General features: G+C 43.9%; 1 protein-coding gene across 1 annotated transcript in view; it reads left to right on the forward strand.

Moving 5' to 3' along the window:
• The first annotated feature begins 938 nt into the window (after nt 1-938).
• Nucleotides 939-22,474, forward strand: part of KIAA1549 (KIAA1549 ortholog) — an 80,644-nt gene continuing 59,108 nt past the window's right edge. The window contains exons 1-6 of the mRNA XM_026038495.1: nt 939-945; nt 4,167-6,896; nt 8,391-8,479; nt 14,744-14,921; nt 16,162-16,292; nt 16,775-16,958. Coding sequence (XP_025894280.1) covers nt 939-945; nt 4,167-6,896; nt 8,391-8,479; nt 14,744-14,921; nt 16,162-16,292; nt 16,775-16,958 — 3,319 coding nt within the window. The remainder of the gene's footprint in view (nt 946-4,166; nt 6,897-8,390; nt 8,480-14,743; nt 14,922-16,161; nt 16,293-16,774; nt 16,959-22,474) is intronic.

The following is a 22,474-nucleotide window of genomic DNA, read 5'->3' on the forward strand; positions in this document are numbered from 1 at the left end:
ACAGTCCTTTACGTTATTAACGGCACATTGTTCAAGCTCCAGCTCCTAATAAGCCAAGCAAAGCGAATGTGACGGAGCACGGGCTTGCAGGCCTGCCAGCGRGTTCTTGTTTCAAAATCCAGCATGCAGAAGTGAGTTTCTCCCTCCGTACTTACCTCGAGTAATCCGTGCTCTTGCCATGTCCTGTGGCTTGCAAGCTTTCCAAGATCTGTCGTGTTTTGGGGGTGATGTTTTTCTTAAAAAGCTAGAGAAGGGGAAGAAAAAAAGAAAAGGCAACTTCTTTCCCAGAAATTGAGTTTCCTTCCTTGCATGAGTGGGAACATTTTTTGCTATAAGAACATAAGTTGCTATTATTTTAGTTACTATTGAACTACACTATTATGTGCAGCTCATAAGAGAACATTATCTGTCTCTCAATAACAATTAAYTGTTAAACAGCAGTGTTTTCAAAGCCAAAATTGCCTTTACTTTGCCTTACCCGTGTATCATTTACKACCATGTCGCTAAGTCTTCCCAGTGCCTCTTCCTGGGTCTGTGGCTCCTGCGGCAGAACGTGGCCTTGCGGAGCTCCGCGCGCGGGCGGCACCGAGGCGCGGGCCGCTCCGCGGGGCTGAGGGACGATGGACGCGCTCRGCGGGGACGCGTGTCGCTGGTGCTGCTCTTTGCTCTGCCCGGGGAGGAGGTGTGAGTATCGTCATCAGAAGTGAGCTCTCCAATTAGAAGCTAGTCAGGATGAAAATGGCTTCTATAGCAATGCAGGGCTTGTCATTTTTGTTTTGAAGGTGTCTAATGCATCTGCCTTGTTCTGTTATTGCCGTAAGGAAATGCAATGTGAAATCATAAAGATGAGAAATGTATCTATTGCTATGTTTGGCTATAATTTGGAGTTCATTTTATTTCAATTTAAGCAAGTGTTCAGCATGCAAAGTGTGCCAAAGATGGACGGTATTTTACTGGATGAGCTAAAAGGAGTTCTGATATGACTGCATGTGTCATAGACACTGCATGTGTCTGTGTGAAGTGATTCGTTTTGACAGCATTCTTTCTATAGTCCTGCATTGTTTTTTCTTTAACTAACTCCCTGCTTACACAAAATGTGCAGAAAAAAGAAACCCAAAGTCTGAAAAAGTCAAATGAAGGAGCAAGATCAGGGAAGCTCTTATGGAAAAGGAAACTTTTTCTGACTCCTGTGTGGGGCTGCAGTCACCGGCCGCTGCTCAGGGGCCATGACTGGGATCCCGGCTTGTTGGGAGCGGCTGCTCCTGCTGTGTTCAAGTGCCRGTGAAAGTGGATTGATCCCAGCACATGAAAGTGGTGATCCCAATACACAAAAGTGGTGGTCCCAGCACATGGAAGTGGTGATCCCAGCACACGGAAGTGGTGATCGCAGCCTGCGGCCCCGCGCTGTGCTCAGCGGTGCAGCTCTGGGGAGGGAGTCAAGGACGTAGCTGCACAAATTTTACAAGGCGAGCACAGTAACTAGCTTTTGTTATTGTTATGTTTTCCTTGAGAATGCTGTAAGGCTTTTGTCATTACCCCTTAACCCTTCGTAAGCTTCGTTAGCTATACCTGCTTTGGGTTTTGGGAGGAAAATAAGATTGAGGCTATTTAAGAGAATGCTGTCTGTTATGCTGCAAAATGTGTGTGTGCTTTGGCTCTGTAATGTATAGGGTAGTATCATAGTGCATTTTATAGTGGTTTTATTAGGGGTGATGAGTGGCATTGACTCCATGCATTAGTTCTCACCTTTAATTGTGCTTTACAGATCATCTAATCCAAAATAGATCAATTCAGTAGGTCAGTGTTTGAAAAGTCCTTCCAGGGAGTTTAGTAGGCGGGCGAAGGAGGGGATAATTGCAGCAAAGTATCGTTTTTGGGAAGCGCTGTTAGGCGGCTGCAYGTGTTGGCTGTGTGAGCTGCTGTGAGGGGCTCCCGTGGGTTACGGGCTTGGAGGCATCCTCTGGGGCGCAGCTGAGCCCTGCACTGAGCACTGTGCACGCTCTCTACCCTGCATTGCTGCTTGTATTTCAGCCCATCCCCTCAGTGGGTGCCTGCACGGGTTCCTCGTTACCTCCTCCCCACCTTTTTAGTGCGTGTTGTCAGTAGGTTCCAGGAGCACTGCAAGGCACTTGTGTAGGAAAGCTGCAATGCTGGGAAGACAGGGTGGTCAGATGGCTTAGCTAATGTAAGGATGAAGGCTCTATGCATATCCAAGCAAGATGTCCTGGAGCAATTTTTCTTCAGTTTCCTTTAATAAGCAGCTCTGAAAGCTAATAATGCAGTCTTGACACTTCAGGAAAATACTCAAGCAATAATCTACGATCTCTCTGCAAAATACATCCATGGTTGGAAAAGGTTATATTCAGATCTTCACAATGCCCCAAGAATGCATTTGTGAGAGGRAATGAATTATACTCAACTAATGCAAATAGTATTTATACGTAGTTTGTTGCAAGCATCTTGATTAAAATATGTAGTGAATTCTTAGCTTTTCTCTTTTGTCCCCGAAGCCAGCTATTACTGCTGAAATTCTGTAAATGGGAACAGTGAAGTTTTATTATAGGTGGCCCATAAACTAAGCACTCTTGCTGTGGATATGAGTGAAGATGGCAGTTCTGGAATGAAGCAATTTGCCACCGACTGTTTAAAGGGCAGATGGGAGGCGAATGGCAGGCAACAGAAATGCAGCTACGGGACGTTTTTTTCTTAGCAAATTCTTGCCATTGACATCAGCATCCTACTGTGTCCTATGTGCAGGCAGCCCCTCTTCATCTCTCACAAGTGGCATAAATGTCACTCATTGCAGGTACTGGCAGGAGCTCGTCTTGAAAACGGTGCAAAAAAGTCCTGCTTGAAGTTTGCTTTTTTTGGGCAAGAGTTTGATGTCTTGAAAATGGCCAGTAAAACTAGGGTGAAGATGGAGAGCAACCCCCAGTAATAACCTGTGTGCAGTCTGCACTTMCAAAGTATGACTCAGACACCAAAGTATTGCCCAGAGGTATCAGCTGTTAGTAATTTTGGCTGGGAGCATCTCAGGGTCATGACTAGGATTTCTAGTGAGACACAAGAGTAGTCATGTTCAAACGTCAGCGGGGAGAGTGGATGGACCACGTTGGGAAGAAAGTAACTCCCACTGCGGTTTTAGTGTTTTGCTGCATCTAAAAGTTCTAGCAGGACTGGGGGTTTTCTGTGCTCTAGCTCAGACGCTGTGAACTGAAAGACAGAGACAAGAATAAGCAAATATAATTCTGCTGCAGACACCTTTTTCTCAGGATCAAGGCAAGCAGTCTCAGTTCTGCATGTGTCTCTGGAGGCTGCTGGGAGGCAGTAGAAAGGGCATGAGGCCTCCCTACTATTTTTTAGATAGAGGACAAGAAGGTTGTCTGAATTTTGGGTCAGTAAAAGTGAATGGGGACCATTTTTGCAAATACTCTATGTCCGCTGAAAAAACACATATGCCCTTGCATTAGATGGAGACCTCATGTTTCAGTGCCCGAGCAATATATTGTCAATGAATTCTTGATGCTTTGATTCTTTGGTATTTAAACAGTGTATATTCAAAAGCGTGTGTGTGTTTAATGGTAGAGAGTAGATTTTGGGGGCCAGAGTTGGCCCTGCCCTGCCTCTTTGCTCTAGCAGGGCAATACAGTGKTTGCTGCTTCGCCTGCACTCAGCGCTGCGCTGAGCTGCTGGTGAGCCTAGGATTAGGAAATCATAAAACAGGAGGAAATGAAGTGGTACTAATGGAAAGCAGAAGCTCTAAATTGGATTCATAAAGATAGCAAAGCGTTTCTCTGCACTGCACCTCCGTGCTCTTTGATTGATTTGCTGTGTGAAATGGCTAGCGAGCTGCACTGCAGCCTCGTGCGGGTAGGAGGGAGCTGCTTTCTGTCCTTGGGGGGGGGCTGGCAGGACAGCAGCTCTGTAGGAGAAGAGTCAAGTTGTCCTACTCGTTTCCCAAGGAAGGGAGTTTCRCAAGGAAAGCTGTTATTTGGGCTGACCAACTCATGGAGGTTGTTCAAGTACAGAGTGGTTTTGTCCCAGCCCTTTAGGCTCTTGGCAGAGCTCTCCAGAAGCGCAGTTTGCAATGTTGCTGGGTCCACGTGTGCTGCTAGTGCTAATCTGTTACTTTTATTCTCTCTCTTTCTCTTTCCCTCTCAATTTAGATGAGGTATCCGTGGAGCAGCAAAATTTTTCCCTTTCCTCAGTGGGCTCAAAGGTGCACCAAAGCATATCAGGCAGCAGGACATATATGGCCTTAGCAAAAAGTACTCTGGATTCCCCAGAACGTAGTTTTCTTCAAACGGTTTTATCTTCAGTTACCGCTCCCCTTGATGTGACTTCATTGAACGCAGGCGAAGCGGCCGGGCGGTYGGAAGGGGGAAGTCTCCCGCCCGTGCGCGTCGCCGTAACCAGCAGCGAAGCCCTCCCGAGCGCCGAGGAATCCGTCAGCTCCTTCCCGAAGGCGCCCTGGACTCCGCCGCCYGAGGCTTTGGCCCCTTTAACAGCTCCTCACTCAGTTAATACAATCCAGCCACCACCAGACACGCTGGAAACTGTGTTGCTAACACCTTCCTTATCAGTCTCCTCTTTGCCATATGACATGGAAGCAGCGCTGCAGAAGACACCGCTAAGTGYTGTCTCTGAAGACAGCAACGTGCTGACAACATTCCCACCTTTTGTACCAGACAGGGACATCTTAACTGCAAGCAGAGACTCGCTGTTGCATCCTCCAAGCGCAGACATATATTTCACTCCCATTCCTCCACAAGAGGTAGTTGCAGGGTGGGAGAACATCAGTAAGAGTTTAACATCTCTGCCKTGGGAGGCCACTTCAGACGGGTCGGCTGTTCTTAGGCTGCTCGGTGAAAGCAGCCATACAGCAGCACAGGCTACAGCACCGAGTTCAGCCCCACATGGTGACAGTGACACCGATGTGGAGAGCAGGGCAACAGCAGCTGTCAGTCGAAGGAGCCATCCGACTTCCAGTGCTCCGTGGGCCAGCCCAGTTTCCATAAGCAGTGCCGAGCCTGCTGTGTTTCCAATGAGTTTTCCGCTTGCATCTCTCCCGGTTCCCTCCCGTGTCACGTTCAGTGACGCTGACGTGGTTCTGAACGGCAGCTTGTTTACACACGGATTCTCCAGTTCAGCACCAAATTTGCCTGCCAGGTCCCAAGGACCGAGTCAGTCTGAGCTTTCCAGCGAGCTCRTAAGCCCAGTGCCTTTCACTAGATCATCCCTGTCTTGTTTGTCCTGTGACTCGGTTTCCCTCCTGGCAGAGCCAGGCTTTTCTGCAGAGCATGAGGTGGGCTCAGGTGACTACCCCGAAACTCTGTCTCTGCAGGCCTCCGAAGTAAAAGGCCTAAGTCCATTTACAACTGCAATAGCTGATGTGTATGAATTAGAGGAGCCGACGCCTGAACCTTTTGATACTTCTTTTCCCTCCAGACCTGTTGTTTCGTTTTCTTCAGGATTCGCAGCAATCCCCGAGTCAACCATGTTTCTATTAAGCACTGTGGATGCTGCCATTAACAATGAAATGCCTACAGCATTTTTTCCTCCTTACAGTCAGCTCTCTGGAGGAATGGCTTTGAACGTCTCCTCTGCTCAGTTTTCCCTCCCTGCTGTGGAAACTCTTCTGTTAACACCGAGCATTAGTGTAGATCTTCCTGATGCTACCAGTGCTCCCCTTGAATTTACCTTCACCTTGAGTGAGCCGGAACCATCCTTTGCAATCAGTCAGACAACTGCTCTGGAGTCACTAGAATTTACGCCATCAGAATCTTTAGTTTTGCTTGACAGGACATTGACAAGGGAGGAATCACCTGTAAATGTTACGGATTTTCCATCCAGCTCCCTATCAACACCATTTCGTTTTGAACCTAGCTACTTGTCTTCATCAGCAGCAGCCATACTAACTTCTTACTCTCTCATGCCAAGTGAGGTAGCCACACTGTTACCTCAGACCCTGTTGACTGGGACATCRGCGCTTGCTGGGGATGCTTCCAGTTGGGACTCAGCTACCCCTGTCAGCACAGACACTGAGGCGTCTCAGCTCCCGCTCTGGCAAACGTCATACTTCTATTCAAGCGCATCCTCTGTTCCAGGGACGCAGGTTCCTGAAGTAATGCCATCCTCACGTTTTCATTCAGACTTGTCTGTATTTCTGGAGGCAACGTCAGTGTTGCTAATGGATTCTGAAGTTTTGTTTACCTCAGCTTTTACAGGAGCTACCTCTGCGTTAGAGTCTTCACTCTTCTCTTCTCAGCCAGTGGTTCCTACCCCGGTGCTGTCCATAGCTGACACCGAGTCTGTTACCAGCAGCATCTTGCTCAATGAAACAAACGTGGTCTCCTTGTTTACTACCTTTCCTACAACTCCTGTCTTAAATGTATCTTCATCTCTACTGTCAACTGTTCTGGCTCCTGATGAGGATACTGGTGCTACAGGTAACCCCACGTTGCTTTTAACATCCTACGCCGAGGTCAGTGCTAGCACTGCGCTTCCGACCGCGGATCCTGACAATCCCACCTCACAGGGCGACGTGAGCRACCTTGTTCCCTCTCCTGCAGAATCTGTATCAGTGACCCCATCCTTTGTCCCTACGCAATCCCCTCCCTCTCCAAGCACTCCCACGGAATACGACATTCCCCCGAGAACTGACGTGGCCGACGGTGCTGATGCAACAACAGGCCCTGTCCCCCCGACCAGTGCCACGAGTGCTGAGGGCAGCCGTGGCCCGGCAGCTACGGAGAGCAGCCCGGACACGTTCTCGTCCCCTCCTGTGGCAGCCACTACTGCGTCTGCAGCTGCGTTTGCGACCCCGGCCCCGAGCACGACCAGGCCGCCCTACGTCTGCGACATCGCCGTTCCCGACGCTTACCTYGTCACCGCCGGTAAGGCACTTCCAGCACTTGCATTTTGTTTTCCAGAAACCACTGCCAGGCGATCTCGTAGTTAAGCAGCAAGTGTTGAGTTAGCTGCAAAGGAATACGGCGCAACTTTGGGCAACCAGCTGTAAACCTGTTGATTTATCATTTATTATTGCAAATAAGGGAGCTCACTCCAATAAAGCCCWTTGTGATAGTGAATTACATACACATTGCAGCACACAGTGAATGAAATAATGTTTTAAAATTGCTTTTACCTACATAATAGCAAGTTGTATTTGTGGTTGCTTTGTCAGTTGGTTGGCTGAAAATGAATGTTTTTGTCACGGCCCTGTTCTGCCAAATTATTAAATTTACTTRCTGCCTGAATAAGCTTCTCTTTAAAGCTGTTGCTGTTGTTCAAAAGCAAAATCCTACATGTAGGGAAATATTTTAAATGAAACAGGAAATCTAGTTTCAAAATTTTTGTTTTTATTAGCATTTTTATCGTTTTACTGGACTAGGTAGCATTTGTTTCCCCCCCCCCCCCTCAGTTATTTTGGTTGGATTTGGCGTGACTGTAACCAGGGAAGTGACAGCTGTATGTTTCAAAATCARTGATCTTGTAGCATCTGTCTGCTTTTTTGGTGTTTTCCTGTGTCTCTGTAGGTTATTAACAAAACAGTACTACAGAACAAATACAGGGCAGCTGTGGGAGCACTGCATATTGTAGCCAGTCAGTTGTACTGAGTAAGTGTAGTATGTGAATCAGAATGGACGTAGTTCCCTCCYCCAGGTCCAGGTAGGAGGGTGGGCTCACTGTGATGGTGGTGAGGAAGACTTTTTTATTAACTTGTAATTTGAGTAGTTTTTAGGCTAGTTACTGATTAAAAGTAGATAGAGAATGGCAACATCATGTTTCTCAGTTGTTTCCTCATCTCTAATCACTGCCTGAAGTGTGATCGTAGCAGACAGAACATCCATAAGGGTGTAAATTTTTTAAAAGCAGCGTCTTTTACTCAGTTGGTATCTTTTTCAGTAATCAGCGTTACAGTTATTTATTTTTTATTTAAGAGAAAAGTAGATTTTTTTTTTTGTGTCTGTTCTTTTTCTTTTGACCTCGTCTGCATTCTGTGCATGGCCTGCAAAACATTAACTGTCTTGTGACAGCAGRCTCATTGTGGTGCACAGATGAGAGCGAATGCAGTATGACTTTTGGATCCTTTTTGAATGCCTCAGTGGCTCTTAAGAAAATTCTTTTACTAGAATAATGAGGAAGTTAGACATGGGGRAAAAAAAAAAAAAACAGAATAAGCCTTGGAGCTCCTTAAATTTCATTTAGCATCACTTTTTAGGATGCAGTTACATCTTCATCTGTTTCCTGATTCATTGTCTGATGTATTTGCTGTAGTCGATCTCTCTGCCTGCTTTTTCATGCATTGCACAATTGAAAAAGTGGCTTTGAACCAAGACCCCAGAGATGCAGCTGAAATGTATTTACTGAGTGTCATTAATTTCCAGTGCTGGCCCGAAGAGCTGTTCTCCGGAATGTCAGTGAAGGCATCAGAGAGGTGCTCAGAGCTCAGTTCAGGCGCTCGGTGGAGCTGGAGGTAAGTGGTACAGAGCGTGCGTGTTCCTCAGTTGATGTAAAGCATCATATGTTTGTTCAGTGCATGGGAGGAAACGGTCATCTAGAAACCACCCATATGATACTAAATCACAGGAAGGTTTGTTCTACCCTAAATCTATTAGTAGTATTTTCTTCTTTTAATGGCTGTAACATGAGCTTTTTTACTTTGAGAGTTTATTTTCTAGGGTACATGTTCTTCTTCCTGGCATAGGTGACCAAACAGCAGCCTCTGCTCCTCACCTGCTTCCTTGGCTGGTAAAGTGAAACTGAACTGAAAAGCTTTGCCCCCTTCCAAGGATCTTTTCAAGTTCTGCTGTTCTTGCCAGCTCCTTCTAGGCTTTGCACCTTAGATAAACCAAAATCTTCCCCAYGGTTCTGAGCTTTTTTATCTTGTCAGTGAGCTCATCTGCACTTGCAGGGTGATGGTTGGAATCTCACACACAGGGTTTAGCAGATGAAAAAAGAAAGGAAAAGAAAATCAGGTGTGCCAATGGGAGATGCTGTTTTTAAGCCCTTCAGGTTGGCCATACGTGATTCCCTGGGAGGTTCCAGTTTCTGAATCTGCAGTTCTATTTTCAGTGCCCAGTTAACTCAAGTYGCTGTTTGAACGCGGGCGCCTCCGCGCGCAGCCGCCCCGACGCCGAGTGCTGGGGCCGTCCTCGTGCCCGTCTGTGCTGTACAGCAGCCTCTGGGCAGCACCGGTCACTGCAAGTAATAACTGAACTCGTGTCTTCACATAGGGCGGCTGCTCTTGTTTTAGAAGGTCCCTCCACACTAGTCAGTCAGGGTGAGAGAWTTACGAACCTGGGCCAGGCTTTTCCCTCGAGCAGCAGCGATTTGGCCCTGCGGCCCTGGGTTGCGGTTGCTGCTCACACTGGGCAGGCTTGGTTGGTAGTGTCAGACTGCTGCTCCTCATGGGCCTGGCTGGCCAGCTGCGCTCTTGCTGCACTCCTCCTGTGGCTCCCTCCTCTGCAAAATAGTGGATAGTTCAAAGACTCACATTTTGGTGTTGGTTTTTAGTCTTTTATATATAAATACATTTTAGGATAAATCCTTTYTTCCAATGAATCAGAAAGGCAAACAAGGTAAAAAGAGAAGTAGCCTTTTACTCACTTTTGACAAAAGTAACTGAGAAGCTTCTGTAGTCCAATATTAGTGGAAAAGAACAGAATTGCATAGAAATTCTTCGCTACTCAACAGTCTGTAGTCAGTTACTGCAAACCCCCATTACTCTTACTGCTCCCCTTCTGTGCTGTGTGGTTTTATGAGCTGCCACTGTAGCTTGTGTTTACTTCAAGTCGCTTTATCAATACCTGCCTATAAGCAGGTATTATTTGGGGAGATTAGAAAACAAATCTTCAGATTGTGCAGACTGATGATGCAGCAAATTGATGATGCAGCAAATTGATGATGCAACTGCACTGGTTATCAGCTGCCTTATAAAATATATTCCATCGGTAATATGGAAGTGCTTATTGTCTTCATAGTATCAGCAAAAAGACGAAACAGATTGCTATGCTATTGAATTAAGATTGAATGGAGCTAACATTTGATATCTTTATGTATTTTTCACTCTGAATTCCTTCCTTTCATGTCCACTCTTGCCTTGCAAAGCTCCTGATGGGATATACTGGCCTTAAGGCTGCTCAAAGGCAACCACTTTTATGAATAATGCTGAGTCCAGGTACATTCTTTGCAAATTCTCCTTTTTTTTTATCAAAAGGAGAAACATCTCTATAGAAACAGTTTTGCTTCTTTAATGGTAGAATACTACTAAGAATACTACTATCATATATGTCCTCTGCTCATGTTGCCATTATTATGCCTTTTTTTTCACTAAAAATTACTTCATCTCTAACAGTGAGGTGCTAGCAAAATGTATTTTAAATAAAGAACTGTCTCTAATATTGGCATGTTTAATGGTGAGATAACACAAGTTTTTAAAAAGAACTCTTCTGTATTGCTAAGCTTAAGTAGACTGGCCTGACTTTTGTTAGTCAAGAATACATTGTACCTGAGGACGGAACAGCATGGGTTGTGGGGAAGCAGTGCACTGTAAGCTACTTTTTTACTGCCTTCTGTTACAACTCACACATGATGTTTCCTGGTGGGGATGTAATACACAGTGAATCAGGAGACAGTCCTGTTAAATTTGACTTGGTAACAATGTAGACTTTGAAAATGTAATCCAGGACAAGCGAGGATGTAACTATTAAGCCTTTTAAACACAGGCCTAGTTTTACATTGAAAGAGGAATTTAAGAAGTTCTGTTCCCTCCCCACAGCTTTTTCAGTTGCAGCTTGGATTTTTGATTCTTCACTATTTCGAACATTAACGAAAAAAAAAAAAAATAGAGAGACAGGCTTGAATCCAGCTTAATAAAAATCTTTTGTCATTTTTTTTTTCTAGCAAAATGCCTTACAGCAAACCGAGAATGACCTAAAATTGAAGTGTTCTCTTTCCAGTTGGTCTCCCTGCATTGCATCTGCAGAAGAAAAAGGCCTGTTTGAACATGTGACAGTTTTGTCAACCTTCCACAGTGCAAACCTTATGACACTTGAGTCAGATGTGTTATACAAAGCCCTGTTGGCTTAAGCTTGTCACAYTGGGGTGTGAGAAAGGAAGAGTGTGGCAGTGCTCTGCTGGCAGGAGCACCCCTGATGCCGGGGAGTTCATGCCAACAGGAAAAAAAATGCATTTGCAATTTGGAAATTTTGTTTCAAAGTGTAATTTATACCTTAGTGTATACACTCAGAAGTATACACTTCACTGATATGTGTAATTATGGCTTTTAGGCCTGTCTTTAGCCTATTTAGCCTAGTTACAAATCCAAAGATTGTAAACATCTGCCTTAAAAGTAAGGCAAGTTAAGGTTACTAAAGTAAGTCAGGCAGTAAAATACTTCTTGCAAGGAAGCTACCATGTATGCTCGCACTGACAACAGTAAGACTTAGGTGTGTAAAATGGTGTGGTAAGGTTCTCTTGTGGTCCTAATGTGTATAGAAGCAAAATGTTTGTTCTAAGACGGCTCAACCTCAGTCGGACGTCTTTAGGAAATTAAATGCTCTCTGTGATTTCTTTACAGTATTCTTAGTAAGGTATGGGAAAGAAAATCCATTATTTATGCTTTCTGCCAGGTGACTACGCAGCGTAATACAGTGGTCTGTAGAAATAAAAGCAGCAGTATGGGATCATAAAGGTAACTCAAATAGAGTATATTTCGTCTGACAATGATGAAATACAAATGCATAACGAAAAGCATAGGGGACAGGCTAAGCCTATAGGGATGCTTTCCCCAAGTGCTCTTCTAGCCTCTAGAAAATTTTRTCCCAAAAACTTTCTGTTCCAGAAAGTGCCTCTGTCAGGGCCAAGGTAGCTGTGAATGTGACAGATTGTGCCCAGGAAGCAGCACAGTCAGGTTAGTTATTTCCTCCTGGCCCTCCACTGGGTTTCTGCTTGTGCTGTGGAAATGGCTCAGCGTACATGGGGCGTTTGAACACTCCTGCAGCTTTATAGCCCCAGGCATTAAGATAAGAAATTTATTTCTCTCTGTTTTCTGTAGTAGGTGGCTCAGTAGTTTGCCAGCATCTACCCATAGTAGACGTGAGACCTCCAAGAGAGGGCTGGATGGACAGCTGGGTTTGTGAACCACAAGAACGGTGCGAGGAGGAGCTGTTCTCATTGATGCCTCTGGAGTCAGGAGCGGTTCTTGCCTGTTCTGGATAGCTTTCCACGTATCTGGGTGAATTAATGTGTAGAGAGCAGCATGGCAGCATGGCTGTATTATTTCTGGCGTCAGAATTAGGTTGTTCAGAGCTCCCTCTAGACAGCCCTGCAGCCCTTTTCTCAATCAGATATAGCTATTACTTTGAGCCTATAGTGATTGCAATACACTAATCTTTTCTCACACTTAAAATATTCAAAATATCTGTTCTCCTGGAGATACTATCCCCTATCTGCTAAAGTGAGTTGAGAAGGAGAGACCTGAATATTTACTGTTGAGACTAAAAAGCCAATGGAAAGTTTCAGGGAAGTGTTTGGGGCAGACTGCAGTCATTGCATCTGTGGTGCAATGAGTATAGGTYGGAGATGCCGGCAGCGGAGTTAGAGCAACCAAKATGATTAAGGAACTGGACCATCTCTCGTATGAGGAAAGAGTAGGTGAGCTGGGCCTGTTTAGCCTGGAGAAGAGGAGGTAGAGAGGGGATCTGATCAACGTGTACAAATGCCTGAGGGGAGAATGTAGGGAGGAAGGAGCCAAGCTCTTCTCAGGGGTGGCCAGTGACWGGACAAGGGACAGTGGGACTAGGTTGCAACACAGGCAGTTCCATCTGCATGTGAGGAAGAACTTCTTTCCTGTGAGGGTGACAGAATCCCAGGTCAGGCTTCCCAGGGAGGCTGTGGAGTCTCCTGCTCTGGAGATCTTCCAAACCCGCCTGGATGCCACCCTGTGCCCCGTGCTCTGGGTGTCCGTGCTGGAGCAGGGGTTGGACTAGAGGATCTCTAGAGGTGCCTTCCAACCTCAGCCATTCTGTGATACTGTGATTCTGTTCCTTAGCAGAGGCTTGCTGACTTGTTTGAAATGCCAAGCTGAAGTACGTGAATATTTACTGGCTGCACTGGGACTCTCTTCCTCTGCCTTTATTGTTTCTGAAAGCACCAGCAAATCGTTGCTGAGATTTGTAATTCTATTTTTTTTCTTGCCTTTCAAAGCAGTCTCTTTTGCAGGTAATGGACATCATTCCTTTGGCATGTCTTACCTGTTGTATGATACTGCCATTTGACAAACTGATGCTACAGAAATCTTTTCATCCTCAGATAAAAGGATAAAATTTCAGGAAAGAGGAACTGAAAYGGGCTGTGCATATTATTCATATGAAACGAATTTTGAGTGTTACAGGCTGGATGCTGCATGATTTTGTGGATGTAATGAGAAATGAGGAAAGGTTTTTTTTTTTTTTTTTGGCTACTTGTTTTCTTTCAGTGAAGATGTTCTTTTAAAAATTGCATCGTGATTTTTAGAGGAGAGGAAAGACCTGCCTGCTAGCTCATCTAAACAGCAATTGCCAGTATTTTACACTACCCTGGAAGGAACATGTGGGTCATGATTTAGGTGGCCCCRTGTGTTTCCCTAAAGCAGATCCTGAAGTGGAGCATATGTAACATATCCCCTCACCACAGCAAAGCTTCCAAGGTGCAGATGTGTTTTCATCTAAGAGATGCAGATGATTCTGGTCTAGATGGGAGTGTTTGTGAGGTTGCCACGTTGGACTTCCCCAAATATTGCAGTTTGCTCAGACAGACAGAGCAAACTAGGAGAGTTAGCAAAAAAAAAAAAAAAAAAAAAAGGAAGGGTGAGGAAAGAGCTGATACCGAGAGATCAGGTCATTATTTCATTTCAAGAGAGATACCGAGAGATCTCTCTTTTAGGGAGAGAAGACACAGCAATGTGTGTAAATAAATAAAAGCCTTCACTTTGTTTTTATTTAGGTGATAGAATAATGGCCAGTAAAAGTGTCATGATGAAACCTAGCTTTATATTTAACTTTCAACTTCATTTCTTTTACACAATGACTAAAGCTCTTCAGGATAGTTGGGATTGCTCAGAGTCAGGAGATAGGTGAGTTAGAAGAAGAAAATAGTAATTGCAGTAACTGTGCTGTAATAAGCAAATGGGGAGGAGAGTTCTCTGGAAGAAAAAGTCTGCTTCTGTGTAAAAACTATACCCATAAAACACAAGCTGCGTGTATGGTGCTTCTTGCATGTCACAGGTGCATATTATGGGATATATGTGCTATGCATAAGCTGTGGAGGTGATTCAGGGAGTAGCCATCACTTTATGTAGGATCTTTCCTGCAGCTAGAAGAATATAGACTGGTTGGAGTGGTGCTCCTTCTAGGCTACCATATGTTAAGTCATAGTGTGTTGAGATCCATGTGTCATATTGGAGAGATTTTGGTAGGTAGGTAGGTAGGCTTTGCACATGGAAGATACCACCCTGACACGCYGGAGTAGATGCTACCAGACACGCTACTTTTCCTTTTTTTTTTTTCTTTCCTTTTTATTACTATTATTTTTTAAACATTTTGCTTCTGCTAAAAAATAAATACAAATAAAATAAAGTTTACATTTTTCYATCTTGCTTCCTCTTGAGGATGAGGCTTTGAAATGAGTGGCATCTGTAGGTCTAAAGTCTGCCTGCCAGATTTCATGTTGAAGATTTTTTTTTTCCTTTTTTTTGCAGGTTTACAAAATATCCCCCAAATTTGCTTTCTTGGTGACRTCAGGTCCTTTCGTTTACACGGCAGTGGCTGTCATAAACGTGCTGATGAACAGCAGCCTTCTTCGTGGTCAGGCCCCCCTGATCCTCTCCCTGCACCCCTCTTTCCCTGTGCCGGATAACAGATTCCAAGTGCAGACAGGTGAGTTGTTCCTAACTGAAAGAGGAGGAGAGGCAACTTTCTGCTGCTCGCGCTTCTTTACGTGTGGATAGTCTTGTGATTAATGAGTAGGCAAACTCGAGCCAGAAACCTTCCCTTCTTCTGCTGTGAGTCTTCATTTGTGCCTATTAATAAAACGCTTCTAGTATCTGTGATAGAGAAAGGTAATGCATTCTAAGCAGCCAGCTCTGTACTTTCACTAGTTCCAGGATTTTTTCCTGGAGAAATGTTCTTTTTTTCTTGCTTTTTGTAATTGATAGTTCACAAATGGACTGAGTGAAGGGAGTTCACATTCCTTCTCCTACTTTTAAGTGGTAGTCCTGCTCTTTTGCTGTAAAATGTGCTTATTTTTAACTTGCTCCTTGCTGGTCAATCCCCTGTTCTGCCCTTCTTTTGCAGTATTTTGGAAAAGGTAAGGAGAAAAAGGTTTGTGTGTGAAGCATTTTGTCATAAAATTACAATGCAGCCACTTTTTAATGTGTGATTCAAGTCTGAATTATCTTTAGCTTAAATTTTAGTTCTCCAAATTCTTCAGATGTGGGAGGATTAGTGAGCTGGAGGATTGCTAATGTTGGATTCAGCTTCCCATGGCTCCTTTATGGCAGTAGTTAGTGTAAAGTCCATGACTACTGAAAACCTGAAGTAAGATATTAACCATGAAATAATTTTGAAAGACAGTGGTACCATTTGAAACTTTCTTTTCAGACAGGATTTACATGACAAAAACAGTAAGCTGTCTGCATGACTTTGAGTAGTCAGGTATGACAGGGATTGAGTAAATGGGAATACATGAGCAGGGACTGCATGAGTTTCCAGTGTAGGTGCCTTTATTTATGTATGCCTCCTGTGTTGTTTCTGCTCTGTTAACATCTGTACTGTAAGAGTGAATTTCACTGTGCTCATGTGATGTCTTTCTCACTGCTCATGGTTAGAGATAGACAGCAGATACATTTCCTGATGTTAATGGAGTAAATATGTGCATTAAGTATTAAATATCAGTCTCTGCACAATTTTATTATTTTCCAGATTTTCATCAAACTGTTGGGTACTGAGGATTTCAGCATGCCAGTGTTCAAGTCCTGTAAAACTAGCCAGATTGTCTGTAGCAAAGGTCTTTTAGATGAATTACTGTAGTCAGGGACAGACCTGTGGAATGAGGATTCTCTTTTCCTCTCAGGGGAGTGTTTGTCTCTAGGAATTAACATATCCCCTTTGCTTTCAGTGCTTCAGTTTGTGCCTCGGAATGTGGACGTTGGCTTCTGCAACTTCAGCCAGCGCATTGAGAAGGGGCTGACCATGGCATTCATGGAGGTGAGCAAACATCACCAGGACTTCTACAACTTCACTGTGCAGGTGAGCATATTCATGATGACGTTCATTTTGTATCTCGTTGCCTTAGGTTGTCTTGTGTTTCATCCAGCCAGTAACACTGAGTTAGGTGTGCACTGCTATCCCTTCTTTCCAGAACATGCAGAACTCCGGTGCTTTGTCGTAAAGTGGGACAGTTTGGCAGCATGCATCCCTCTGGGTTCAAGCTTTCTGAGAAGATGATCCAAGAAGATGAAGATTTGTATCAAAGATCAGTCATGAATACAATAGGAATATAAACGTAGTCATACTTCTTTGCCTAAGGGCTGCCCAGCCCTTTTTAAAATCATTTCTATCAGATCTTGTTACGACTTAGCAGGCTGAGTTAATCTAGAGTTAACTGATGTTCCTCTGTTCTGATGTAAAGTCCCAGTTCACATTAGGAAGAAATTTTCTATGAAGGAAGGAATGGAAATAGAAATGGCAGTGATTTGATTTTTCTCACCTTGCTCCAATCTGTTTTTCAGATACTGAATATAACTGTGAGCAGGGCTGGGGCAGCGTTTCGGCAGGGCCCTGTGAGCATTGTTTTTGCCATCCRAGATAAATACGGTTTTCTAAATGGGTCCGACGTCAGTGAGCAGCTCAGAAACTTGTCTGTGGTGGAATTCAGCTTCTATCTGGGCTTTCCTGTGCAACAAATTGCYGAACGTGAGTACTTGCTGCTATCAAGGCTGAAAAATGCTATTTTTACTGAAAAATGCTATTTTTACTGTCTTTTTTTTCTCTCTGTATAATTTTGAAGACATTTTGCACAGAAGTTACGGGTACGTAAGTGTCAGGCAGTTTGCAGAGCAAATCTATACCTCTCTTTGTTCACATGTCCTGTACCAGCGTTACAGTAACTTACTGCTTTTGCCAGCATCGTTTCTTTCTGCACCRGTCAAAGGAGGCCTAATCTGGCTTCGTTTTCTCTGGTCTTGCTTTAGATAAAAAAGAAAAATAAAAGGTTGCTCCAGTCATTATTCCTGTGAAGTTTGGTCCTTGGATTTGTCTGCAGGGGCATTTTCTGCTTCTCAGCATGATTTACTGCCTTGGGGTCTGTGCMATGCTTAGCTGTGGCTCTGTGACTTCTAGTAAGCCCTGTGTGACACTGACAACTTAAGCTTGACTAATWTGTTTTCATACAGTCTTTGTTACCTGACAGTAGCCGTGCTTTTTAAAGTAGCCTGTTGTCTTTTACGATGTCCCCAGCACGTTGCTGTCCTTATGGACTACTTTCATTGCATGGCACTTTTTCCATGGCCATCCTAAACTTATATAAATGGGGAATGGGTACAGAGCAGAGTTTGCCTGACACTCACTTTTTATGACTTACGTTTGGTTAGATGTTTCAGGTGATCTCTATCTCAGAAATAAGCTGAATTTCTAAGCTCAAGACTTATCCTTGCACACTGAGAGACTATTGCTTGACGAAAGTAACTACTGAACATCAGCAGGATTGTGGTGTTACAGCACTGCCTTTCCTGGTGGCAGGCATTAATGCAATTGAGTCCACACGTTCCCAGTTTACCTTTCCTCATTGTGCATTCCAATGCAGATTTTAAATTATCGGAGTTATTTTTTGAGGGCCTGACACAGTGATTTTCTCTACRTAATCAAGTATCTAGTGGGAATTCAGACCTAATAGCATTTTCTGGTATGTCAATGAAGCCATGATAARCAGAGCACTTGCTACAAAAGCAATTGTTTTCTATAGTATCTTTATATCTTGTAAAATGATGACACAATAAAACTTTTTTTTTTTAGCTTTTTTTTTTCTTTTCCCTTTTAGGGATTTTGATCCCTCTGCCCCCACGATACACTGAAGAGTGTGTCAGAGTATTGCATTGAGCTCTCATTTGGTCTCACATAAACTATACCTGTGTAGTGACAGCTGTGTTAATTGAGCTAGGACCAAAATTCTTGGCATATTTTCATTTTCCAGAGAAAAATCAGAACCCTTGTCCACAAATGACCAAYGTGTCTTTTATTCCCTGGGAGGCCTCAGAGTTTATCAAATTGTGGGTTGTGATCTTTTTCTCTCACTGAATTGAAATTAAATATTGCTGTTGCCTGGACTGCTTGAAAATTATTTGTCTTTGTTCTGCATGGTAGCTTTTGCTCATTTGACTAAAGCTTATTTTTTTTCTTGCTTGGGTATTATTTTAGTCTCTTTTTCTTTTCTGAACTTTTAGTCTCTTTTTCTTTTCTGAACTTTACATACATTTGTTCCTGTAGTTTTTAAGTTTGTCCACATATTCTAGGATGTGTTTTATAGTGAATTTGCAGAATCTTCCTTGCTGAGAATCCCTCTTCTAGAYTTGCAAGGTTGCTAAAGTGTAGTTAAATGAGAACAGAATTTCAACCAGGGCCTATATATCCTAAAAAGCAGACTAACAGTAGGGAAAAACATTACTACTAAGCATGCATTTGCACTCTTCTCCTTTTATTCTTTTCTAGTGATTCTTCAGAAATTTAGAGGTAACTTTTTTTTCCTTTTTTTTAGCTGCTCTCGAGGCAGGAGCTGCCTGGGTGACGTGCATGCCCATAGCTCCCAGCCAGGGGCCGAGTCCTGGCTGATGCCAGGAGGGCTCTACGGTAGCTCATGAGTTGATGACTGACAAGGTCAAACAGCACCCACAGAAAATAGTCCCTTAGAATTTCTGCTTGTGCTTGACTGCTGTGGGGATTTGCAAAAAGCTCATATAAAAGTTGGTTGCCACTCCCTGGCAAATTGAGCTTCTCTGCATATGTACCACAGCATATCCAAGCATGTGGATGAGGTATTTCTTTAACTTTGTTTCTGCAAATTCCAGCCTAGACATCTCTATTGTGCTTATCRTCAAAAGCTAAATTATTCTCCATTCCCTTCAATCTGCCAGCAAATCTCCCAAACACCTCCAAAGCTGAAATCCTCAAACAAATCCTTAATGTAGGAAGGCAGATTTACTCATCAACGGTGATTAAGTCCTTTATGACAAATGTTTTCTCTTAGACTCATTTCTGGAGCTTTTGATAAATGCTGTTGTTTTAGATTAGTCTACATGTCCATTAGGAAGGATGATGGCAACCAATCTATCAACCAGCCAAGCGATCTATAACTGTGCACCCTTGCATTTCAAGCACAAGGAGAAATCACCCTGGCCTATCTATTGAATACTGCCACCACAGCGCAGCATGTGCCTCCAACATATTGGTCAGAATTTGATGGTGGTGGTGTCTTTGCTCAGTCGTGTGTCTCTTTTAATGGTGGAATTTTGTAAAGCCTTCTTTTGTGTACAAAAGTTTGTGTACAGTACACACAATACAGATCAGTAAAGCTGAAATAAAATGAAATACATTCATAGAATCACAGAATGCTTAAGGTTGGAAGGGACCTCAGAGGTCGTCTAGTCCAACCCCCCTGCTCACACAGGGTCACCCAGAGCACAGGGCACAGGGCGGCATCCAGGTGGGTTTTAAAGGTCTCCGAAGAAGGAGACTCCACAAGCTCCCTGGGCAGCCTGTGCCAGGGCTCTGTCACCCTGCAGTAGATTAAAGACCCATTCAGTAGATTAAAGTGAAGTAAATGACATTTTGATTTATCGAGACGAGTAAATACACTGATTTTTTTTTTAAGGAAAGMTAAGATTTTCCTAAAGTCCCAGTGAGGATTTGGGAGATACGGTGCCCCAACTCTAGGAGTGTCTCGTCAGCGTGAATGAATTGAATATGAATATGCAAGAATATGACTTGCATATTCTTTGAGCAATCCGTTTGCAGTGGGATCCATTTGTGTGTCGTGCTAAGAGCACGACAGCTCATTTTGACTCGGGCTTTGCTGCTGCCCTCCCCGCAGTGCTTCAGGGGGTTCCTGTGGACCGTTCTGGAGCAGCAGCCACGGTGCCATTTGATGGGTCAGCAAAGTGAGACCACGGTTCTCAGCTTGCTCAGAGCTGTGGGTCTGTCTGTCYGCAAGCATGAATGCAGTTCATACCTTTTTATAAAGCAGGGCTGCTATTGCCATTATTTTCAGTTGTTGCTTCAGGTGTTTTTTCCCACTGTTTCTGAGAAACAGTTTTGATCCAGAGCCAGCAGTCATGCCCAAAGCCTCAACAGCACAGGGCAGATCCCTCTCAGGACGTCCTGCTCAGTGGTCTGTTGAGGATGGCCGAGAGCCAGATCCCCCAAAGTGCTTTGGCTATGAGATACTTAAATACAAAAGTTGAGGGCTCCCTCGGCTCTGGACTTCTTTCTCACCCTCCCATGAGCATATAGGAGAGCACTATATGACAGAGCAGTCATACACTGGGGGAGTTCTTCTGAAGATCTTTTTTTGCCAGGTGGCTCCTTTGTTCTGTGCAAATTTTGTACCACCCTTTGACATGAAAATTTTCAGGAATTTTGGAAGTATGTGGGCATGTAWATTTAAAATGTTTTCCTGTACTGTCTTATGCTATTTGCTCCTTAGTTATTAGGCCCGGCAGCACTTAATGCTCTTGGTGGTAACCTAGTTTTTTGAGGCTTTCTTGAGTTTTATCACAGTCTGCATCTTAAGGAAAAGAACTGATTTGTGAGCTGAGCTGTCAGGGGTTTCACGTTGATTCCTGTTAAGGCAAAGCTACTTTACACGTAATGCTGCTGTAGCTTAGCATTGCTGGGCTAAGTGAAGTGAAACTGGCCTTTGATATCCTGCCTAGGAGCCTTGTCTGTGTTTGCTGCCTAGTTTTTGTTCACGTGGCCTTTCACACATTAGGTTTTCACCTCATTTGGATGTGCTGCTTATACCTTGAATGGGGTAGGTTGTCCATGTGCAGTACAACATTAAGTATTAATATAATTAATGTAATGTAATTATCTCAGTCAGTTTCTTCCCAGTCATTTAGAACAAGGGTAATAGTAAAGATTATCAGTTTGACAGGATGCATTCATTTAGAACAAAGACAATAGTAAAGATTATCAATTTGACAGGATGGATTCAGGACAGATCTAAAGCAAGAAAGCTTCCGRACTTCAGGTTTGTATGTTGTGTGAGGGAACGACTTGGAGGCTCCCTTGGAGGCAGGGAAGGTGTATTTTTTTTCTCTTTTTTTTTCTTCAGAAACTTCTGGTAACTATAACTTCAGCAACACACCTATACCAACAGGCTCACCTCACATCTTCCTGTCCACTAATTTTGCCCTGTCCACTTTCTGTCTCACATTTTAGGTTGGTAGCTCATTCGCTTAGATGGTCAGGAAAAAGAAGCCCCAGTCTAAGCACCGGGCACTAGTTCATTGGAAAGGATAGGAAGGAATATATTGAGTATGCCTTCATGGCTGGAAGATGTCTCTGAGACCAGCCAAAAGCGAGCCGTGGACTAGATGGRGGGATGTTGGCCTTTGTGACCTTACCTGTGATAAGTCTTTGTTTTTGTTATGGCTTAAAGTAGAGAGAGCTGCCTTGGGACATRCTGTTTTTTCCAGTGCTGTAAGATTAGCATCTCTTGTGGAAACCTTGGCGATGTTGCAAGGTCAGTAGGTTAATATAAAATCGTATAGTATGGTACAAAGATTGCAGGAATTATAGGCAGTRTTTATTGGAGTGGGGTTTGGATCACAGTGGATAAATTGTTTTAGTGTTAGCCACAACCCATGGACTCTTATTTTTTTACTATTTTTATTGTTTTTATTTCCATGGGTTCTTATTTTTAAGTGATGTTCTGATCACTCAAAAATGTACATTTACTCCATGCTTTCTGTTATAGTTCCTCCCTGTGCTGTAAATAAGAGTGACTGGCGTGGTCCCAGCTCTGTTTTGCATGATCCCACATGGCTTCATGTAAGAGGCCACCCATGTCCTCATTGCCAGAGCTCAGTTTGCCTGAGCACTGCGCTCTCGAAAGAGGTAGCTGGGTCCCTGGGTGGCCCTTTGCCATTTCCCCGAGTGCTGAGTCAGCGCCGTTCCGCGGTGCGGCACTTCAGGAGTGTATGTTAGGATCCCCTAATGATGACCATGTGCTCCTTATTAATGCATCCAGAGTCATTAGCAGATCAGCCACAATCTATCTTGCAATTGCGCTTTGTCTATCCAATCCTCCCCGCAGAATAGCATTCAGTCTGTGCTGTCTTTAATCTTCATATCTTAGGGGACATTAAGGATCTGGCAAATAAACTGGTCTCATTGTGCTGAAGCTCCAGCTGAGCTCAGGCTCTGGCCACACGAGC

This window comes from Nothoprocta perdicaria, unplaced genomic scaffold (assembly GCF_003342845.1).
Source record: "Nothoprocta perdicaria isolate Ctin4 unplaced genomic scaffold, notPer1 scaffold_210, whole genome shotgun sequence".
Lineage (NCBI taxonomy): Eukaryota > Metazoa > Chordata > Aves > Tinamiformes > Tinamidae > Nothoprocta > Nothoprocta perdicaria.